This window comes from Coregonus lavaretus (genome assembly GCF_964263955.1).
Source record: "Coregonus lavaretus genome assembly, chromosome: 40".
NCBI classification, from domain to species: domain Eukaryota; kingdom Metazoa; phylum Chordata; class Actinopteri; order Salmoniformes; family Salmonidae; genus Coregonus; species Coregonus lavaretus.
Window position 1 is genome coordinate 9,609,284 of NC_140027.1, and position 17,084 is coordinate 9,626,367.

At 42.1% G+C, this 17,084-nt stretch overlaps 1 protein-coding gene and 1 pseudogene across 2 annotated transcripts in view; one reads left to right on the forward strand and one right to left on the reverse strand.

Annotated features, from left to right (window-relative positions):
• The window catches only part of LOC311113642 (spastin-like), a 32,672-nt pseudogene extending 17,634 nt beyond the window's left edge, over positions 1-15,038 (reverse strand). The window contains exons 1-11 of the transcript XR_014615944.1: positions 14,681-15,038; positions 10,998-11,081; positions 10,611-10,694; positions 6,316-6,400; positions 5,554-5,744; positions 5,077-5,213; positions 4,700-4,793; positions 3,081-3,155; positions 2,368-2,439; positions 2,068-2,143; positions 1,714-1,805 (exon numbers count right to left, since the gene is read on the reverse strand). The product of XR_014615944.1 is annotated as a spastin-like (transcript). The remainder of the gene's footprint in view (positions 1-1,713; positions 1,806-2,067; positions 2,144-2,367; positions 2,440-3,080; positions 3,156-4,699; positions 4,794-5,076; positions 5,214-5,553; positions 5,745-6,315; positions 6,401-10,610; positions 10,695-10,997; positions 11,082-14,680) is intronic.
• LOC311113643 (protein dpy-30 homolog) lies at positions 14,770-16,899 on the forward strand. The gene is made up of 5 exons (XM_084156911.1): positions 14,770-15,316; positions 15,825-15,865; positions 15,976-16,023; positions 16,353-16,495; positions 16,690-16,899. Exons 1-5 carry the CDS (start codon positions 15,307-15,309, stop codon positions 16,760-16,762), a joined length of 315 nt encoding a protein of 104 aa, XP_084013037.1. The 5' UTR covers positions 14,770-15,306; the 3' UTR covers positions 16,763-16,899.
• Positions 16,900-17,084: the final 185 nt, after the last annotated feature.

Genomic DNA, 17,084 nt, shown 5'->3' on the forward strand with positions numbered 1-17,084 from the left:
CACTTTGTTATGTTACAGCCTTGTTCTAAAATTGATTAAATTGCTTTTTCCCCCTCATCAAGCTACACACAATAGCCCATAACGACAAAGCAAAAACAGGTTTCGAAATGTTAGCAAATGTATTACATAAATAAATATCACATTTACATAAGTATTCAGACCCTTTACTCAGTACTTTGTTGAAGCACCTTTGGCAGCGATTACAGCATTGAGTCTTCTTGGGTATGACGCTACAAGCTTGGCAAACCTGTATTTGGGGAGTTTCTCCCATTCTTCTCTGCAGATCCTCTCAAGCTCTGTCAGGTTGGATGGGGAGCGTTGCTGCACAGCTATTTTCAGGTCTCTCCAGAGATGTTTTCATCAAGGATCTCTCAGTCCTTTGCTCCGTTCATCTTTGCCTTGATCCTGACTAGTCTCCCAGTCCCTGCCGCTGAAAAACATCCCCAAAGCATGATGCTGCCACCACCATGCTTCCCCGTAGGGATGGTGCCAGTTTTCCTCCAGACGTGACGCTTTGCATTCAAGCCAAAGAGTTCAATCTTGGTTTCATCAGACCAGAGAATCTGAGAGTCTTTAGGTGCCTTTTGGCAAACTCCAAGCGGGCTGTCATGTGCCTTTTACTGAGAAGTGGCTTCCGTCTGGCCACTCTACCATAAAGGCCTGATTGGTGGAGTGCTGCAGAGATGGTTGTCCTACTGGAAGGTTCTCCCATCTCCACAGAGGAACTCTGGAGCTCTGTCAGAGTGACCATCGGGTTCTTGGTCACCTCCCTGACCAAGGCCCTTCTCCCCCGATTGCTCAGTTTGGCCAGGTGGCCAGCTCTAGGAAGAGTCTTAGTGGTTCCAAACTTCTTCCATTTAAGAATGATGGAGGCCACTGTGTTCTTGGGGACCTTCAATAATGCAGACATTTTTTGGTACCCTTCCCAAGTTCTGTGCCTCCACACAATCCTGTCTCGGAGCATCTACGGACAATTCCTTCGACCTCATGGCTTGTTTTTTGCTTTGACATGCACTAACAACTGAGGGACCTTATATAGACAGTTGTGTGCCTTTCCAAATCATGTCCAATCAATTGAATTTAACACAGGTGGTCTCCAGTCAAGTTATAGAAACATCTCAAGGATGATCAATGGAAACAGGATGCACCGGAGTTCAATTTCGAGTCTCATAGCAAAGGGTCTGAATACTTATGTAAATAAGGTATTTCTGTTTTTAATTTTTAATACATTTGCTAAAATAAAAAAAATTACGTTTTTTCCTTTGTCATTATGGGGTATTGTGTGTTGATTGCTGAGGAATTTGTTTTATTTAATCAATTTTAGAATAAGGTTGTAACGTAACAAAATGTGGAAAAGGTCAAGAGGTCTGAATACTTTCTGAAGGCGCTGTATCTCTTGGACAGATTTCATGTGGAAGAGGCCAAATCTTCATGCAGGATATGGACAAGACAAAAAAATCCAATCAAAGTTTATTGGTCGCGTACACAGTTTAGCAGATGTTATAGCAGGTGCAGCGAAATTCTTGTGTTCCTATCTCCTAAACAGACATGGCCGGATGCAGGATGTGGCCAAAACAGACAGAATCCCTCCAGGGACAAACATTGCACACACGCTCATGAACTCATAAAACAACATTTTAAACAGTTGACAAAATGAACACTGGAACACACGTGTGCATGCGTTGAAACGCACACAGGGGGAGACCTCCTTACCCCATCAAATTCAATCAAGAACTCGGTCTTCAGACGTCTGCTGGCATCATGTTCTCCCTCTCTTCTCTCACAGAGTAGACTGTCGATCTCATCTGTGTGGGGTAAGTAACAGTAGTCACAATCTGAATGGAAGGGTCCCATTATCCTAGTAGTCTATGCATAGTCGCACTCTCGGTTTCCATCAGTTATTAAATAGAACATTCTTCCCAACATGCTATAATGCAACTTTCTTGCATAGAATATCTGTGCTTATTATTAGATTGCAGGTAATGAAACATTATCGTTATGTGCTTCCTTGACCAGTTCATTGCAGTTACGTATTCTTCTTGGTTTATCTAACAAAGTCAAAGTTACCTATGAAGATGATCGAGGGTTGCAGTTCTCTGGCGACGGCAAACAGAGCTCGCACCAGCTTCTCTCCCTCCCCCACCTACAGGGAAAGACCAAAAGAATAGCAAGTTTACTCTGAATTGCGAGTTTACTCTGAATAGCGAGTTTACTCTTTTTCTACAAGGGTCTACTTGAAATGACTGATATATGTTTTTCTACTAAACTCAGTTGAACGCACTGACTAAGTCGCACTGGATAAGAGCATCTGCTAAATAACTAAAAAATTAAAGTGTAAAGAGATCGTTCCGCTAATAATGTACTCACATATTTCGAGGTCAAGCTGGCTGCACTTATGTTGAAGAACGTGGCGTTGGACTCCATGGCCACTGCTTTAGCCTATCAGTAAAAAAGAAGAGGTAAAATGTAAAATGCAGAACATTATCCTTATTTTGAGATATTTTCAACTAAATGCTCTATAATCCTTATATTCACGTTTTTTTTTGGTTCACTTTGTTTTAAATTTGATTATAGCATACCCATATTCCTGCTCTATAGAATCACCATTTGTTTTTAATGCAGTTCTGACACATTTTGGGAGATTGAGTACATTAATGATGGCTAAACTACATTCATGATGGATAATACAATTTTGTATTAACACAAAATATTTAGCCATACATTCTGTGTCATCGGTCATAGTACTCTGCAGTAAAAGTACCACCATATAAAAACATAAAGTACTTATTAGCCCTAAACCAACTCTACTCTTGAACAAAGCATCTCACAGTTAGAGGATGTCAAAACAAGCAAATCCAGTGAAAGGACTCTGTCCATTGTCTATATTATAAGTATTATATTAGTCTTCTATTATAAAGATTTTACAATACAAATGTATCGTTTTGTGCGTTTTTCTATGAAAATTGTTAATCTATTTCATGATCACTTGTGGTCTTTGTGAGCCTAACCAAGCCCCACTCCAACTAGTCATTTCTCATTCGGTCTCTTGCCAATACCAAATGGTACTGAACCACACTCACCAGCATGGTCTTTCCGTTGCCAGGAGGACCGAAGAGGAGAAGGCCTCGTGCTGGAGCCCTCAAGCCTGTAAACAACTGGAAGAAAAAAAACATCTACTCAGCACTTCTGTTTCATAGTACATCGTCCTGAAGTTCAAAATTACTGATTGAACATTTACTGTATATATACACAGTATAAAGTGGGTAAAACAGTACGTAAACATTATTAAAGTGACCAGTGTTCAATGACTATATACATAGGGCAGCAGTCTCTAAGGTGCAGGGTTGAGTACCAGGTGATAGCCGGCTAGAGATGTTCAGGGCAGAGTACTGGGCAGAGGCTGGCTAGTGGTGACTGTTTAACAGTCTGATGGCCTGGAGATTGAACATGTTTTTCCAGTCTCTCGGCCCCAGCTTTGATGCACCTGTACGGTCTCTGCTTTTTAGATGGTAGCGGGGTGAACAGGCCATAGCTCGGGTGGCTAAGGTCCTTGATGATCTTCTTGGCCTTTCTGTGACACCAGGTGCTGTAGATGTCCTGGAGGGCAGGCAGTGTGCCCCCGGTGATGCGTTGGGCTCATCGCACCACCCTCTGGAGAGCCCTGCGAATGGTGCAATTGCCGTACCAGGCAGTGATACAGCCCGACAGGATGCTCTCAATGGTCCATCTGTAGAAGTTTGTGAGGGTCCTAGGGGCCAAGCCGAATATTTTCAGCCTCCTGAGGTTGAAGAGGCACTGTTGCGCCTTCTTCCCCACGCTGTCTGTGTGAAGGGACCATTTCAGGTTGTCAGTGCCGAGGAACTTGAAGCTTTTGACCCACTCCACTGCGACCCAATCGATTTTTCCTGGCACCACTCTGCCAGGGCTCTCACCTTTTCCCTGTAGGCGGTCTCGTCATTGTTGGTAATCAAGCCTACCACTGTTGTCGTAACATGACTGAACAAGGCGTTAATGGCCCGCAAATAGTTTTAGAATGGCTCGTGACATGGTTTATGAATGTAAAATGCGGCCCGCCAATGGAGATGCATCCAGCTGCAGCGCCAAAGTGCAATAGAAGGAAATAAATGTAGTGCCGGTAATATGGTCACAACTTTTGAACAGTTTGGGCTAGAGACAAGCGGTTTTCTCTGTAGTAATTGTGCAACCGAAAGCACTGTTTTTTTTCTCTATGGCACACGGAAACATTGGTACAGTGAAGCCTAATCATTACAACAATTATTATCTGGCTGATTATTTTTTTAGGTGCACTGGTGCTCCAATATAAAAATTCCAAGGTGAACAGCAAAATAGGCTCTCCTATGAAGCTTGAACACATTTGCTCGTACCACGGATCCCCCTCTTATTCATTATGATCTAAAAGCCTAAACGGATCCAAGATCAGCACTCCTACTCTGAGACGCTTTGTAGGCCGTCATTGTAAATAAGAATTTGTTCTTAACTGACATGCCTAGTTAAATAAAGGTTAAATAAAAAAATACAGACCATTATGTTAGGACTGCCCACATGAACAGTTGCTGCTCAAATTTTTTACTGACGACGTTACTGACAGGTGATACTTTGTAAGAGGCAGCCTGTGAAAATACTTCCATATTCACATCACTCCATGATCCATTGAGTTGCTGTTCCGCTCTAATCTCACCTCTGGCCTCAGTGCAGGCAGGATGACTATTTCCTGTAGGGCCTGCTTAGCCAGCTCCTGGCCAGCAACGTCCTCGAACCTCACTGATGAGCCACTGAAACACACACGAGACTGGTCTGAGTGCTCATTCCCATACAGAAATATAGACATACTCAACTCTGCCTGGGTTGTGTTCATTAGGCAGCAAAGATGGACTGAAACAGGCAGGCTGGACTTTTCCATGTCAGAACGTTATAAAAAGTGTTGCATCGGTGTGCCCTATTGAACACGACCCAGGTCAAGCAGTCAACGTCTATTGTGTTCCAAACTGAGACACCTTGCAAAGCACATGCTTTACGTCCAGTGAATAATACATAAGACTGATCATTGTCTCTCACCTGTCTATGATCTCACTGAGGATGAGGTTGGCAAGCTTGCTGTCCACGTTCTTCAAGTTCTTCACGTCCCTCTTCTTCAGTGGGGACATGGATGTGGGAGTGGTGGGTTTACAGTTTGGCCGGTTGCCCACTTTACCCTACAACAAAAGAACAATGACTTCAGATTTGGTTACGATTTTAAACAAGCTAATCTCTTGGAATGATGATTGGAAATTATCCTATTTTGTCTTCCCTTCATTAAAAATGGATATAGTCTGGAGATGTTCTATTAGCATTAGGTTTTTTATTCCAGCTCCTTTATAGCCCATGGCTATGGTGCTAGTCTAGCTATTCCTTTTAGAGCATAATGAATAAGATTACATGGACAGGGAGGAACTGATCCTAGATCAGAATTCCTACTCTGATACACTATCAATATGGGCCCTGGACTCTTGGCTAGATGTGGAGTTAGTTGAGGAAAGACAATCTGGGTCTCACCTTGTTGCTGTTGGACTGGGGGGCCGGTCTGTGCTGTGTGTGACTGCTAGAGGGCCCACTGAAGCTGGGGGAGTGCTGGTGGCCCCTGTGGCCTGCCGTCAAGGTTTTTTTTGGCGTATGCTTTGGTCGTGGGAGGGAGTGACTGGAGTGAGTAGTCAGGGAGTCCCTCTTTTTGGGTACGGCTCCATTTACTGCCAAGAGCAAGGAGACATTTAGAACCATCGAGGTAAATGATCGATTATTTATCAGTATGGTAGGTTAGGACATTTAATTAAGCTGTGTGTGAGCTAATGTCCCTTCAGTAGAGGCATATGATTCTCCAAGCCTGATTTAGTCTTAGACTGCGTGAATCTGAACAGGTCAAACAGACTTCAAGTCCATGTAGTCACTGGACAAAGCTGGATAAACACCTGCCAGTGTTTCTATGTGAGAGAAATATGACTGTAGTTTGAGGTAGCTATCAGTGTCAGTGTGAAGAACATATTGATAAATACACAGACAAAGCAGCAGAAAGAGTAAAATAAATAGGTAACACTTAACTTGAAGGGAGCTTACTGTACCATAGGCATTCAAAGATTAAATGGAAAAACCAGGAAAAGTCAGGAAAAGTAGGATATTGGTTTGGAGGTAGATCAATTTCAATGATGTATGAAGAGAATAAAGCCAGAAAAACTGGAATTCCTGAATAATCAGGAACACCCCTGAAAACACTTTTAAGAACCCAGTCATGACACCTGAAAGCAGATTCCCAGTAGCACCCACCTGAGCGTAGATGCCCGTTATAGTACGACTGGTTTGAGCTCTCTGTAAAAGATGTCTCTCTGAGCTGGCCCTGAACGCAGCTTTGCTACACAACAGGAATGACAACGACAACAACAAAACGAGGTTGGGAAAGGGAATAGGAGAATCGGAGAAGGGAGGGAAAAGAAGAAAAGGAAATTATACTTAAAATAAACAAATAAAATAAGGGGTGCCATGCCAGGATTCTTTGAATGGGGGATGAACAGCAATGTTTTGGGATGGTTCCTAAGTTAAGTTGTCATGCCACATCCAAGAATGAGGCATATAGGGTAGGACAGAGAGGATTGTCAACATTTCAGTTTCTTAGGCAGCAAAGCCAAACATAGCAGCCATTTCTAACCAGGACGAATCAAACACAAAGAGTAGTGTCGTGTTCATTAGGGAAATGTTTTAAAACATTCTGCAACGCAAAAGGAAAATGAGCGTTTCTTATTGGACAAGTCTAGGTTTGTTATCTTAGGTTTGGTGCCTAATGAACATGACTCAGGATAATGTTGCAGCCAGCTGTGGAATGATGAGAAGCTTCTGAAACAGCTTTGGGGGACCACTGAGTGGATTTATACCATAACTTACTAATTCTGTCATTTAAAGGACAACTTTTTTTTTTTGGGGGGGGGGGGGGGGGGGGGGGGGGGGGTCCATTGTGTGTTTAATAAAAAGGCACTGGAGTATTTATGGCCTAATCCCTTTTGGTGCATAAAGTACATTGTAGTTTGGAAGTCAATGTGATGTCAATACAAAAAGTATGTATGAGAACTATACTATGAGTTGCACACCCTTTTGCCCTCACAACAGCCTCAATTCATCAGGGCATGGACTCTACAAGGTGTCAAAAGCATTCCACATGGATGCTAGCCCATGTTGACTCCAATGCTTCCCACAAGTGTGTCAAGTTGGCTGGATGTCCCTTGGGTGGTGGACCATTCTTGATATACACGGGAAACTGTTGAGTGTGAAAAACCCAGCAGCGTTGCAGTTCTTGACACACTCAAACCTGTGTGCCTGGCACCTACTACCATACCCCGTTCAAAGGCACTTAAATATTTTGTCTTGCCCATTCACTCTCTGAACGGCACACATACACAATCCATGTCTCTCTGAAAAATCCTTCTTTAACCTGTCTCCTCCCTCCATCTACACTGACTGAAGTGGATTTAACAGATGACATCAATAAGGGATCATAGCTTTCACCGGATTCACCTTGTCAGTCTATGTCATGGAAATGTTTTGTACACTCAGTGTATACAGGCCCTACACGTTTTCTTTTTTCTCCAAGAGATACAAAGCTATGGAACGATTTCAGTGCCAACAGCAATTATATTTGAAATCCATAATTTTGAATTTGTATTTGGATATTACATTTCAGTTCAATCATTTTGAATTTGTAATGCACAAACTGAATGAATAATTGTACATTTCAATTTCAATTGAATATTCAAATTCAATATCTATACATTAAGTTTCAATGTGGTAAATATTGCATTCATTGTCTTGTATATCAAGTTTACAAACTATCATTTAAAGTTTATCAAAGTTTCAGATATTCAACTTCTCAGATGCATTCAGATTCCATTTTTTTTATTCAGCCCTCTAAATTAAGATTCAAAACCAGAGACAACATCATGGTACTTTACCAGCCAGGAATGGTAGAGGAGAACAGATAGAATCAAACGCTCTCTGTGGAAAATAGAAGCGTCTGGTGGTTTCTAAAGTCAGTGTGGCATGTTTAATTTATTTTCTTCCTATGAATTTGGCTCTAGCGTTTTAACCGTTTGGGCTATAAGATATTACCTTGAGAATGTCATTTTGGAGTCACTTTTACCTTGTGGATGTCATTTTAGAGTCACTTTTATTGTAAATAAGAATAGAATACATGATATTTCTGCCTCCATCTTTCTCACTCATCAATATTCACGATTCATTCTGAATTATCCGTAATCATGGTAGCATCCACATTAATGTAGAAATGTTTAGAAACATATTATATTCTTATTTACAATAAAAGTGACTCCAAAATGACAATACATTATTTACCATTCATTTCTATTGGGCACAAAATAATCTGAAACACAACCAAAACAAACAGCAAATGCATTCAACAAGTTTGTAGAGTCACAAGCTTGCTATAGTCATTGTGTGCTTTGAATATGGGACCAAATACAAATGTTGTACTCCTTTAATACACATAAGTTAATTTGTCCCAATACATTTGGTCCCCTTAAATAGGGGGACTATGTAGAAAAGGTGCTATCATTTCTAAACGGTTCACCCAATATGGATGAAAATACCCTCAAATTAAAGCTGACAGTCTGCACTTTAACCTCCATCACTGTATCATTTCAAATCCAACATGCTGGAATACAGAGCCCAAAATATATAAATGTCACTCCAATGATTAATCCACAGACAACGGTGGTGGGCCTGATCACCAACAACGATGAGACAGTTTATAGGGAGGAAGTCAGAGACCTGGCAGTGTGGTGCTACATTTACATTTTCATTACATTTTCGTCATTTAGCAGACGCTCTTATCCAGAGCGAATTACAAATTGGTGCATTCACCTTATGATAGCCAGTGGGACAACCACTTTACAATATATCAACAAAACATTTTGGGGGGAGGGTGGGGTAGGGGGAGGGTAGAAGGATTACTTTTATCCTATCCCAGGTATTCCTTAAAGATGTGTTTCAAGTGTCTCCGGAAGGTGGTGAGTGACTCCGCTGTCCTGGCGTCGTGAGGGAGCTTGTTCCACCATTGGGGTGCCAGAGCAGCGAACAGTTTTGACTGGGCTGAGTGGGAACTATGCTTCCGCAGAGGTAGGGGAGCCAGCAGGCCAGAGGTGGATGAACGCAATGCCCTCGTTTGGGTGTAGGGACTGATCAGAGCCGGAAGGTAGGACAACAACCTCTCCCTCAATGTGGACTACAGGAAACAGAGGGCCAAACACGCCCCCATTCACATCGACGAGGCTGTAACGGAGCGGGTCGTGAGCTTCAAGTTTCTCTGTGTCCACATCACTAAGGACCTATCATGGTCCAAACACACCAACACAGTCGTGAAGAGGGCACGACAACCTCTTCCCCCTCAGGAGGCTGAAAAGATTTGGCATGGACGGCAAGGCGCTACAGAGGGTAGTGCGTACGGCCCAGTACATCACTGGGGTCAAACTCTCTGCCATCCAGGACCTCTATACCAGGCGGTGTCAAAGGAAGGCCCTAAAAATGGTCAAAGACTCCAGCCCCCAAGTCATAGACTGTTCTCTCTGCTACCACACGTCAAACGGTTCTGGAGCGCTAAGTCTGGGACCAAAAGGCTCCTGCAGCTTCTACCACAAAGCCATAAGACTGCTAAATAGTTAACCAAATAGCTACCCAGACTATCTGCATTGACCCTTTTTGCACTAACTTTGACTCTATGCATACACACTGGACTCTACCCACACACTCACACATACAGTACTTACACTGACACTCCAACACACACACACACACTCACCTCACACATAACACGTACACACATTCGCCACACACACACACATCACATACGCTGCTGCTACTGTCTATTATCTATCCTGTTGCCAAGTCACCTTACCCAAACCTATATGTACATACATTATCTCCTCAATTTCCTCGTAACACTGTACATCGACTCGGTACCCCACGTATATGCCAAGCTATCATTGCTCATTGTGTATTTATTCCTTGTTTACAAAACAAAATCCTATCATTATAACATTTTTTTATTGTATTCTGCATTGGTGGAAAGGGCCCGTAAGTAAGCGTTTCACTGTTAGTCTACACCTGTATACGAAGCATGTGACAATTAGAAATGGATTAAAATATTTAATATTCAATCAAATTGAAATTGAATTTTAAAACTGAATGCAATATTCATTCAATTCAGTTTCAAATCCTGAAATACAAGTTCAATTTATGAATTCAATGATTCAATTTGTGCATTACAAATTCAAAAATATTTAATTCAAATTCAATATCCTTATACAAATTCAAAATTATGGAATTCAAATACAATTTCCATTGGCACTGAAATCACTCCATACAAAGCTAACAGACATACTGTATCTAAGCTATCATGAAAAGCAACAAATGTCACACAATCAAACATTATGTCACACAATCAAACAATGTCCTGCCACGCATTCAACATGCATGTAGCCGGTCAGAAGGTGCCATGCGGTATCAATGCGGACGCGGAGGCAAGACATTCAAAAAATTTCCAAATGCTCCATTCTCACCTAAAAGCTCCAGGCGATCCTTTGCCATGATCAGATTGGTGATCATCTTGGCCTGTAGACGTTTATCACGTTCACATTTCTCGCCTGGAAGAGAAGAGAGATTAAAAACAAATCAATAAGTAAAATAGCAGTTTTCGTCATTGTTTTCTTGCTATAGAAGAGATCTCCAACTCCGGTCCTAGAGCTACTGGGTATGCAGGTTTTTGTTCCAGCCCAGCAGCCACACACTAGCTGTTTCAAATCAGGACCACTGAGCTGAACAATGTGTGTTAGTGCTAGGCTGAAACAAAACCCTGCATATCACTAGCTCTCCAGAGTTGTTGAAGAAATCTGCACTATAGGTCCTAGGAAATACAAAATACAGCAAAGTATGCACAGTCAACTCACCGCTTTCAGCTACCTCGATCGCGATGCCCCGCTCGAGCTCTGCGATTCCGCGTTTGTACCACTGGACTGCCTGCTCCTTGTGCACTAATAACACACAAGCCACAAGGTCGGGACAGTCAGACAGGCCCAGAAAAATAGCATTTTGAGGTTAAAGTACATACAAAGAAATTGCTCACAGTCAAATAAGATCCAACAAAAGCCAATGTAAAAGCATGAGATAGGCTATTTAGTACTTTTGCAGTAGGCTAAGCATCCTTTAGTCTACAATACATATTTGCCATGCATTAGGCCTTCATGTTTTAGGCCACATATTTTACATGTTTATGTATTGCCTAAAGGTATAGCATCTCAAGAGGCATGGGAAGTATAGTAAAAACAGACATTTGCGTGGCATAACAGACAGTCATGACCTCAAACAAAGCTACAGAGATTCATGGATCAATCAGTGTGTAAACCATAATGAAGTGAACTATAATTAATCATTTCACATGACTGACCCAGTCTCTTAAACTCCCCTGGCCTGGAGCAGTGTCAAGTCATGGGACTGATTTTCATAGCTGTGAGAATATACAGGATATCCACTCATGAGGTGATTCTGAGTATTTTTGAGACCGGGGCTCCCTAATCCCCAAGGCAGTCAGACAGGCCCTAAAATTCAACTGGGTTCAGTTGAGTTGTGTTCATTAGGCACTAAAATGAGAAAACAGGCTGAAACAGGGAGGAATTGTCGAATAAGAATCGCTGATTTTAGTTTTTCCATTGCAAAATGTTTTGGTTTTTTATTAAGTTGCATGCCCTGATGAACAAGACGCTGCTGTGGCCTATGTATTGCTTCTATTAGGATCTTAGCAATATGAGAACTGTCATGGTATCCTCTAGCCATTTAAGGACAATGATAGCTGCCACTCCGGCCCTCCCCATGTCAATATATAAATAAATAATTCAGATGGATTTTCGACTTTCACTTCAAATCACCACTCATCTCTACAGATTTAGGTTACTTAGGGGCATGATACAGGCCAGAGCCTTTTATTGCTAATAAATAGATGGATGTGATATAAGCTTAGCCTTCATTGAAAAGGTCATGACTCATGATAAGATATGAAAAGATTCCAGATCTAATTCCATGTATAAGCTAATGTCCAACCATGGTAAAAACAAAGTAGGACATTTAGATAGACCAAGACAGGGACTGGGAATGCCCCATCTTTCAGTGAGACAAACCAACAAACCTAGATTTCAATAACACAAGTCGTTTGTTTCAAAAGATGTGGGCCAACAGTGCGGCATACTGGGGGACTCATGTTCAAAGTGACGGCAGAGGGAGAGCTAAGCGTACAAAAGCCTCACAAAAGAGTCCAAGGCCCTCGGTTGAATCGGGCCCTTTGTTCCGTGATCCCAAAACCATTTTCTCTCCCCATGCCATCACAATGGTGCTACACAGGGAAACTGGATGTCTGATATGGGAGTGGCCTAGTTGGAAAAGAGCACAAGAGGCTTCCTACACTGCAGTATAGGCCTACTCGGAAAAAAACACTGAGTGGTAGAAATATACAATATACAGTCAACCCCTGAATATATGCAATGGTTTGGGACTGGTGTGACTGTGTTCACTAGGCTAAACCTGAGGATGTACAGTATAGCGGTAGAGTACAGTAAGCCCCTTGGCACGTCGCTCCAGCCAGTTCAGTAGGTCAATCGAACATTGGCAGAGAAGACGAGGATGCAGATGTAGGGGGTTTCCAGGGCTGGAAGATTAGGCTGGACTCTGCTTTACTCCAACTACTACGCTAAAGCAGATGATCAGATGTCTTAAAATTCTGCCTTCAGCACGGTAAGGGTTTGGCTTATCTATAGCCTGACTCAAGACACTGCTGTGCTCAATAGCTTGGGGACGAGGTTAGCTTATGACAGACCTAGGAGTCTGGGAGAAACATAATCAATAGATTTTGGGTGTGTGCATTGAAAACGCGGGTCTAACTAACCAAACTCACCAACTTCACGAAAGTATAGCCTAGGCCTTTCAAAACATAGCAAGATGCCCCACTGACTGTAGCCTGTTTTCCTATGTGCTCCGGCCCCTGTGTATTGAGGGGAGGAGTTTCTTAAACGCAAACAAACGGAACGGGGAGGGACCTACCTGAATTTGTCCAATAGAAATTATTGTTTTAGTTGCAAAACCTTCCTTTTTCCAGCTGTTTGGACTAATGATTACACCCCAGTTACAGTACATTGGAACATTGTAAATAGTCACGAAGGAACTTGATCCATTCTGTTCACCCATGCATGATGACACGGCCAACTCTGAGAGGAGAGGGAATCGGATGGCATTTTCCACCCTGCTGACGATACCAATTAATGTCGGCTCACATCATCCCAGCACATGTCTATTGATCCCCTGGGATCACACAGATTGGAGCAAGGCACATGCAGATAGGCAGTAGCTCTGCTGTTGTATTGTATAGGCTACTGTGTGTATGTGAACAGTATATTGGGAATGTGAACCGTCCTGGTTTCCAAAACACGGTGGTACGAAGGAGGACCAACCATACTTATTTGCTGGTTTTTGCATATCCACAGACTATTGCCCATCTTTCTTATTTTCCTTTTTTAACTAACTGTAAAATATTCATTGGCACCTTAATTTATGCAGGCTAGTTAGACTAGATCATCACATTTTTTTTAAAAAAAGGTGCGAATAGTGGGCTGGGTCTACTGGTGGCTGTCCCCCGCACTTAGCCGCTAACATAGCCCCTTTCGCCCCTGGGCCTACCATATGCCTGACTGCATTCAGCCAGTCTGAGACCTAGCTTGAGAAGGAAGACACATTCTCCTAGCCATATTGAACAGTCTGCATAACTCTGTCAACCAGCTCAACAGTAAGCTATTGTAGTAATAGTGTGGTGGTATAATGGACAGATATGCATCTGTAGTCCAATAAGCTAATATCGGTATGTGATTGCAGACTGAATGTCATTGACAGAACAACTTTTCTCTCTTTGTCTGCATGATGACTTTATAAAAACGATGTGCGGTTTCTATGGAAAGCCCCATAAATACACAACATGTCAGGGATCAACACTTCAGCACCACACCTTTCATCATGCAGAAAATCACAACTTGAACTAGTAAGAAAACAGACCTCTCTTTCTGTACTTCCTGGTTTGCATTTAGAACGTCATAATATTTTGACATGCTCCATTGCTTTGCTGTTTGGGTACAGAGCCTGTGTTTGAAGCAATAGGCCTAGTTAAATTGAACCAGTTGTTTCAATCTGTATTGACAGTAGTATATTTGTTTGCATTATCCACACATGGGTGTATAACAGTTGATAACTTGACAACTGCTGTTAAATCAAATCAAATTGTATTTGTCACATGCGCTGAATAAAACAGGTGTAGGTAGACCTTACCGTGAAATGCTTACAAGCCCTTAACCAACAATGCAGTTAAGAAAAATAAGTGTTAAGTAAAACAAAAAATATATATATAAGAAAAATTATAAATCATTAAAGAGCAGCAGTAAAATAACAGTAGCGAGGCTATATACAGGGGCTACCGGTACAGAGTCAATGTGCGGGGGCACAGGTTAGTCGAGGTAATATGTACATGTGGGTAGAGGTAAAGTGACTAAAGCTAAGCCCAGCTAGCCAACAGTCATTGGTGCTGCTGCAAATACCATACCTTTGTCATCCTCGTCAATTCTCAGAGCCACTGAGATGTACTCGAATGCTTGTTTGTGGTGGTTTCGGATCTGCTCGCCGCTGTCCTGCTCGCACACCTTGATCACATGTTCGTCTGCTGCCCGTTGTTTGGGTCTCGCAGCCATAGCACGAGACAGCCGCTCGCAAAGCCAGGCGAAGAGTACGCCAAAATGCAAGACGAGGACACGGAGCACTGCAAACAACGCCAGCAGTGGGTAGGAGAAGTAGTACAAATTTCGTTTATGTAGTGACACCTGGTCGCAAGTGTCCCCTCCGTCGGGCGGGGACCCTGCAGGGCCTCGCTTCTTTCTGCTGCCTCTTCCTCCCGGAGAACTCATTCACCCGACGACTCGCTATCGTATCCATAACATAACGGTATTGCCTTTTGCTTGGGTTGCCTCTCAACTTTTGTAGCGTCTACAGTTGCCACACATTCTCCGACATGGTGGTCCAAATGTTGATCAAATTGGACGGGACGATTACCAAACTAACAAAAGGGTAAGAGAGGAGGGGCACTCGCACTCTTGTCCTATCAGAGACAGTACGTAACTGCAACCAAGATTTTACGTAGAGACCACGCACATTGCGTAAATACTAACAACAAACATGGCAGACGGTAAGTGAAATGTGGTTCGTTTATTGGCATGTTTGTACGTTCTACTATAGTTGTTGTCAATTTTAGTGGTACATTTAGCTTGAAATATTTTCTTATACCCCAACAATTTGTTTAATCCAGTCTGTTATCTCGGTAACAGTCAGTGGTTAACAGTGGAAGGTCGTTGCTAGCATGATAACGTTAGCTAGTCAATTAGCTAAAGTAACGTTCGTTAACCCGCCACTTCGACATTGCTGTAGCTAGCCTACATGTAGGGTACCTTCTTTGGCTTGAAGAGTGGATGGTCATGCTATGTAGTTAGCTACCTGAACTTAATCTGGAGTAAGTGTGTGTATTTTACGTTATAGATAAACGATGGCAGAACCACCGTCCTTGCGGTTGTTGACATTTTGATATTGCTGCTGATCTGTCTCCGAATGATTCTGAAGACATTTACGTTAACTGACTGACTATCCTCTTTATGTTGTCTAGAATGTAGGTAGTTGACATTAATGTATGTTTCTCTCAGATCACACGGACGCAGACCAATCTATGGAGGGGCACACTCCAGTAAGTCTAATACAAATGTAGTTAGGGATTTAAAGTGGTTCTGTTGATTTTAAATGTGTGTTTGATAGTTACACTAATTTAAATGAATACATATTCCTGCTCCTTTTTAGATTGCTGAAAACCCACATTCTGAATTTGGACTGACAGAAAACATCCAGGTATGACAATCAATACGATAATTTGTCTGGATGCAAAATGTGCCTTTCAGAAAATCATGTCCATGAAAAGGGGGCCATTTCAAAGACTCAAACTATCACACTGAATTGTGAGAGTTATGGTAACCTTGATTGTCTACTGAATAAGCAATTTATGCACAGCTCTCTAGCATAGCAGGCACTAATGTGTGAAACTCTGCTTTTTGGTTAAAAAAAACATGAGATTGCAATTCAGAGTACACTTTTAAGATGCTAACATACATGGATAGTGGCTTGAGTAGTGGTAACTGTTGACATTTCTGTATCTCTGCTTTCACCACCTAATTGTGTAGAGAATAGTTGAAAATGAGAAAGCCAACACAGAGAAGGTCTCCAAACAGAAGGTGGATCTGCAGTCGCTCCCCACCAGGGCATATTTGGATCAGACAGTGGTGCCCATTCTTCTTCAAGGCTTATCTGTGCTGGCCAAGGAAAGGTATGTTGAAAATGTCTGTGCAGGGGTTCAGATTTTTTTTCCCATTCACATTTCTGAGTGACATGTTTGGCAATGCATTTGTCAAATGTATAGAACAGGCAGTACTATGAAAAGGGAAGAGCATTTGGGTTTCAAGTAACTGTCAAGTTACCAGACTTTAAATATGTGCCTTTCTCCATGTTGTCTTCTTTCAGACCTGCAAATCCTATTGAATTCTTAGCAGCCTTCCTTCTCAAGAACAAATCACAGTTTGAAGATCGAAATTAAGCCCCGGGCGGATGGAAATGTGCACTTTGAGGCCATATGTTTAAAATCAAGAAAATTGTTGTTTCTGTCATTGGTTATGTTTGCTAATGATACTGTGTCGTTTTTTAAACCAGAATAAAGATGGTGCTGCAGGGAAATATGGTACTCTTCTTTTAGTGCAAATGTCAGAGGTAAAGTAATATCTACAAAACAGACAAACACACTAGTTTGCACCTCAAGTTCCCTTGTATCATGGTCCCCTTCAGGTCAAAATATTCAAATTCAGTCCATTTACCAAAACGCCTACAAGAGGGAACATTGCTTTTTAATGAACAATGTCCCA

Coding starts and splice junctions, on each gene's coding strand:
- LOC311113643 (XM_084156911.1), top strand. Junction 16,024..16,352: donor GACTGACAGAAAACATCCAG/GTATGACAATCA, acceptor CTAATTGTGTAG/AGAATAGTTGAAAATGAGAA. Junction 16,496..16,689: donor TCTGTGCTGGCCAAGGAAAG/GTATGTTGAAAA, acceptor GTCTTCTTTCAG/ACCTGCAAATCCTATTGAAT.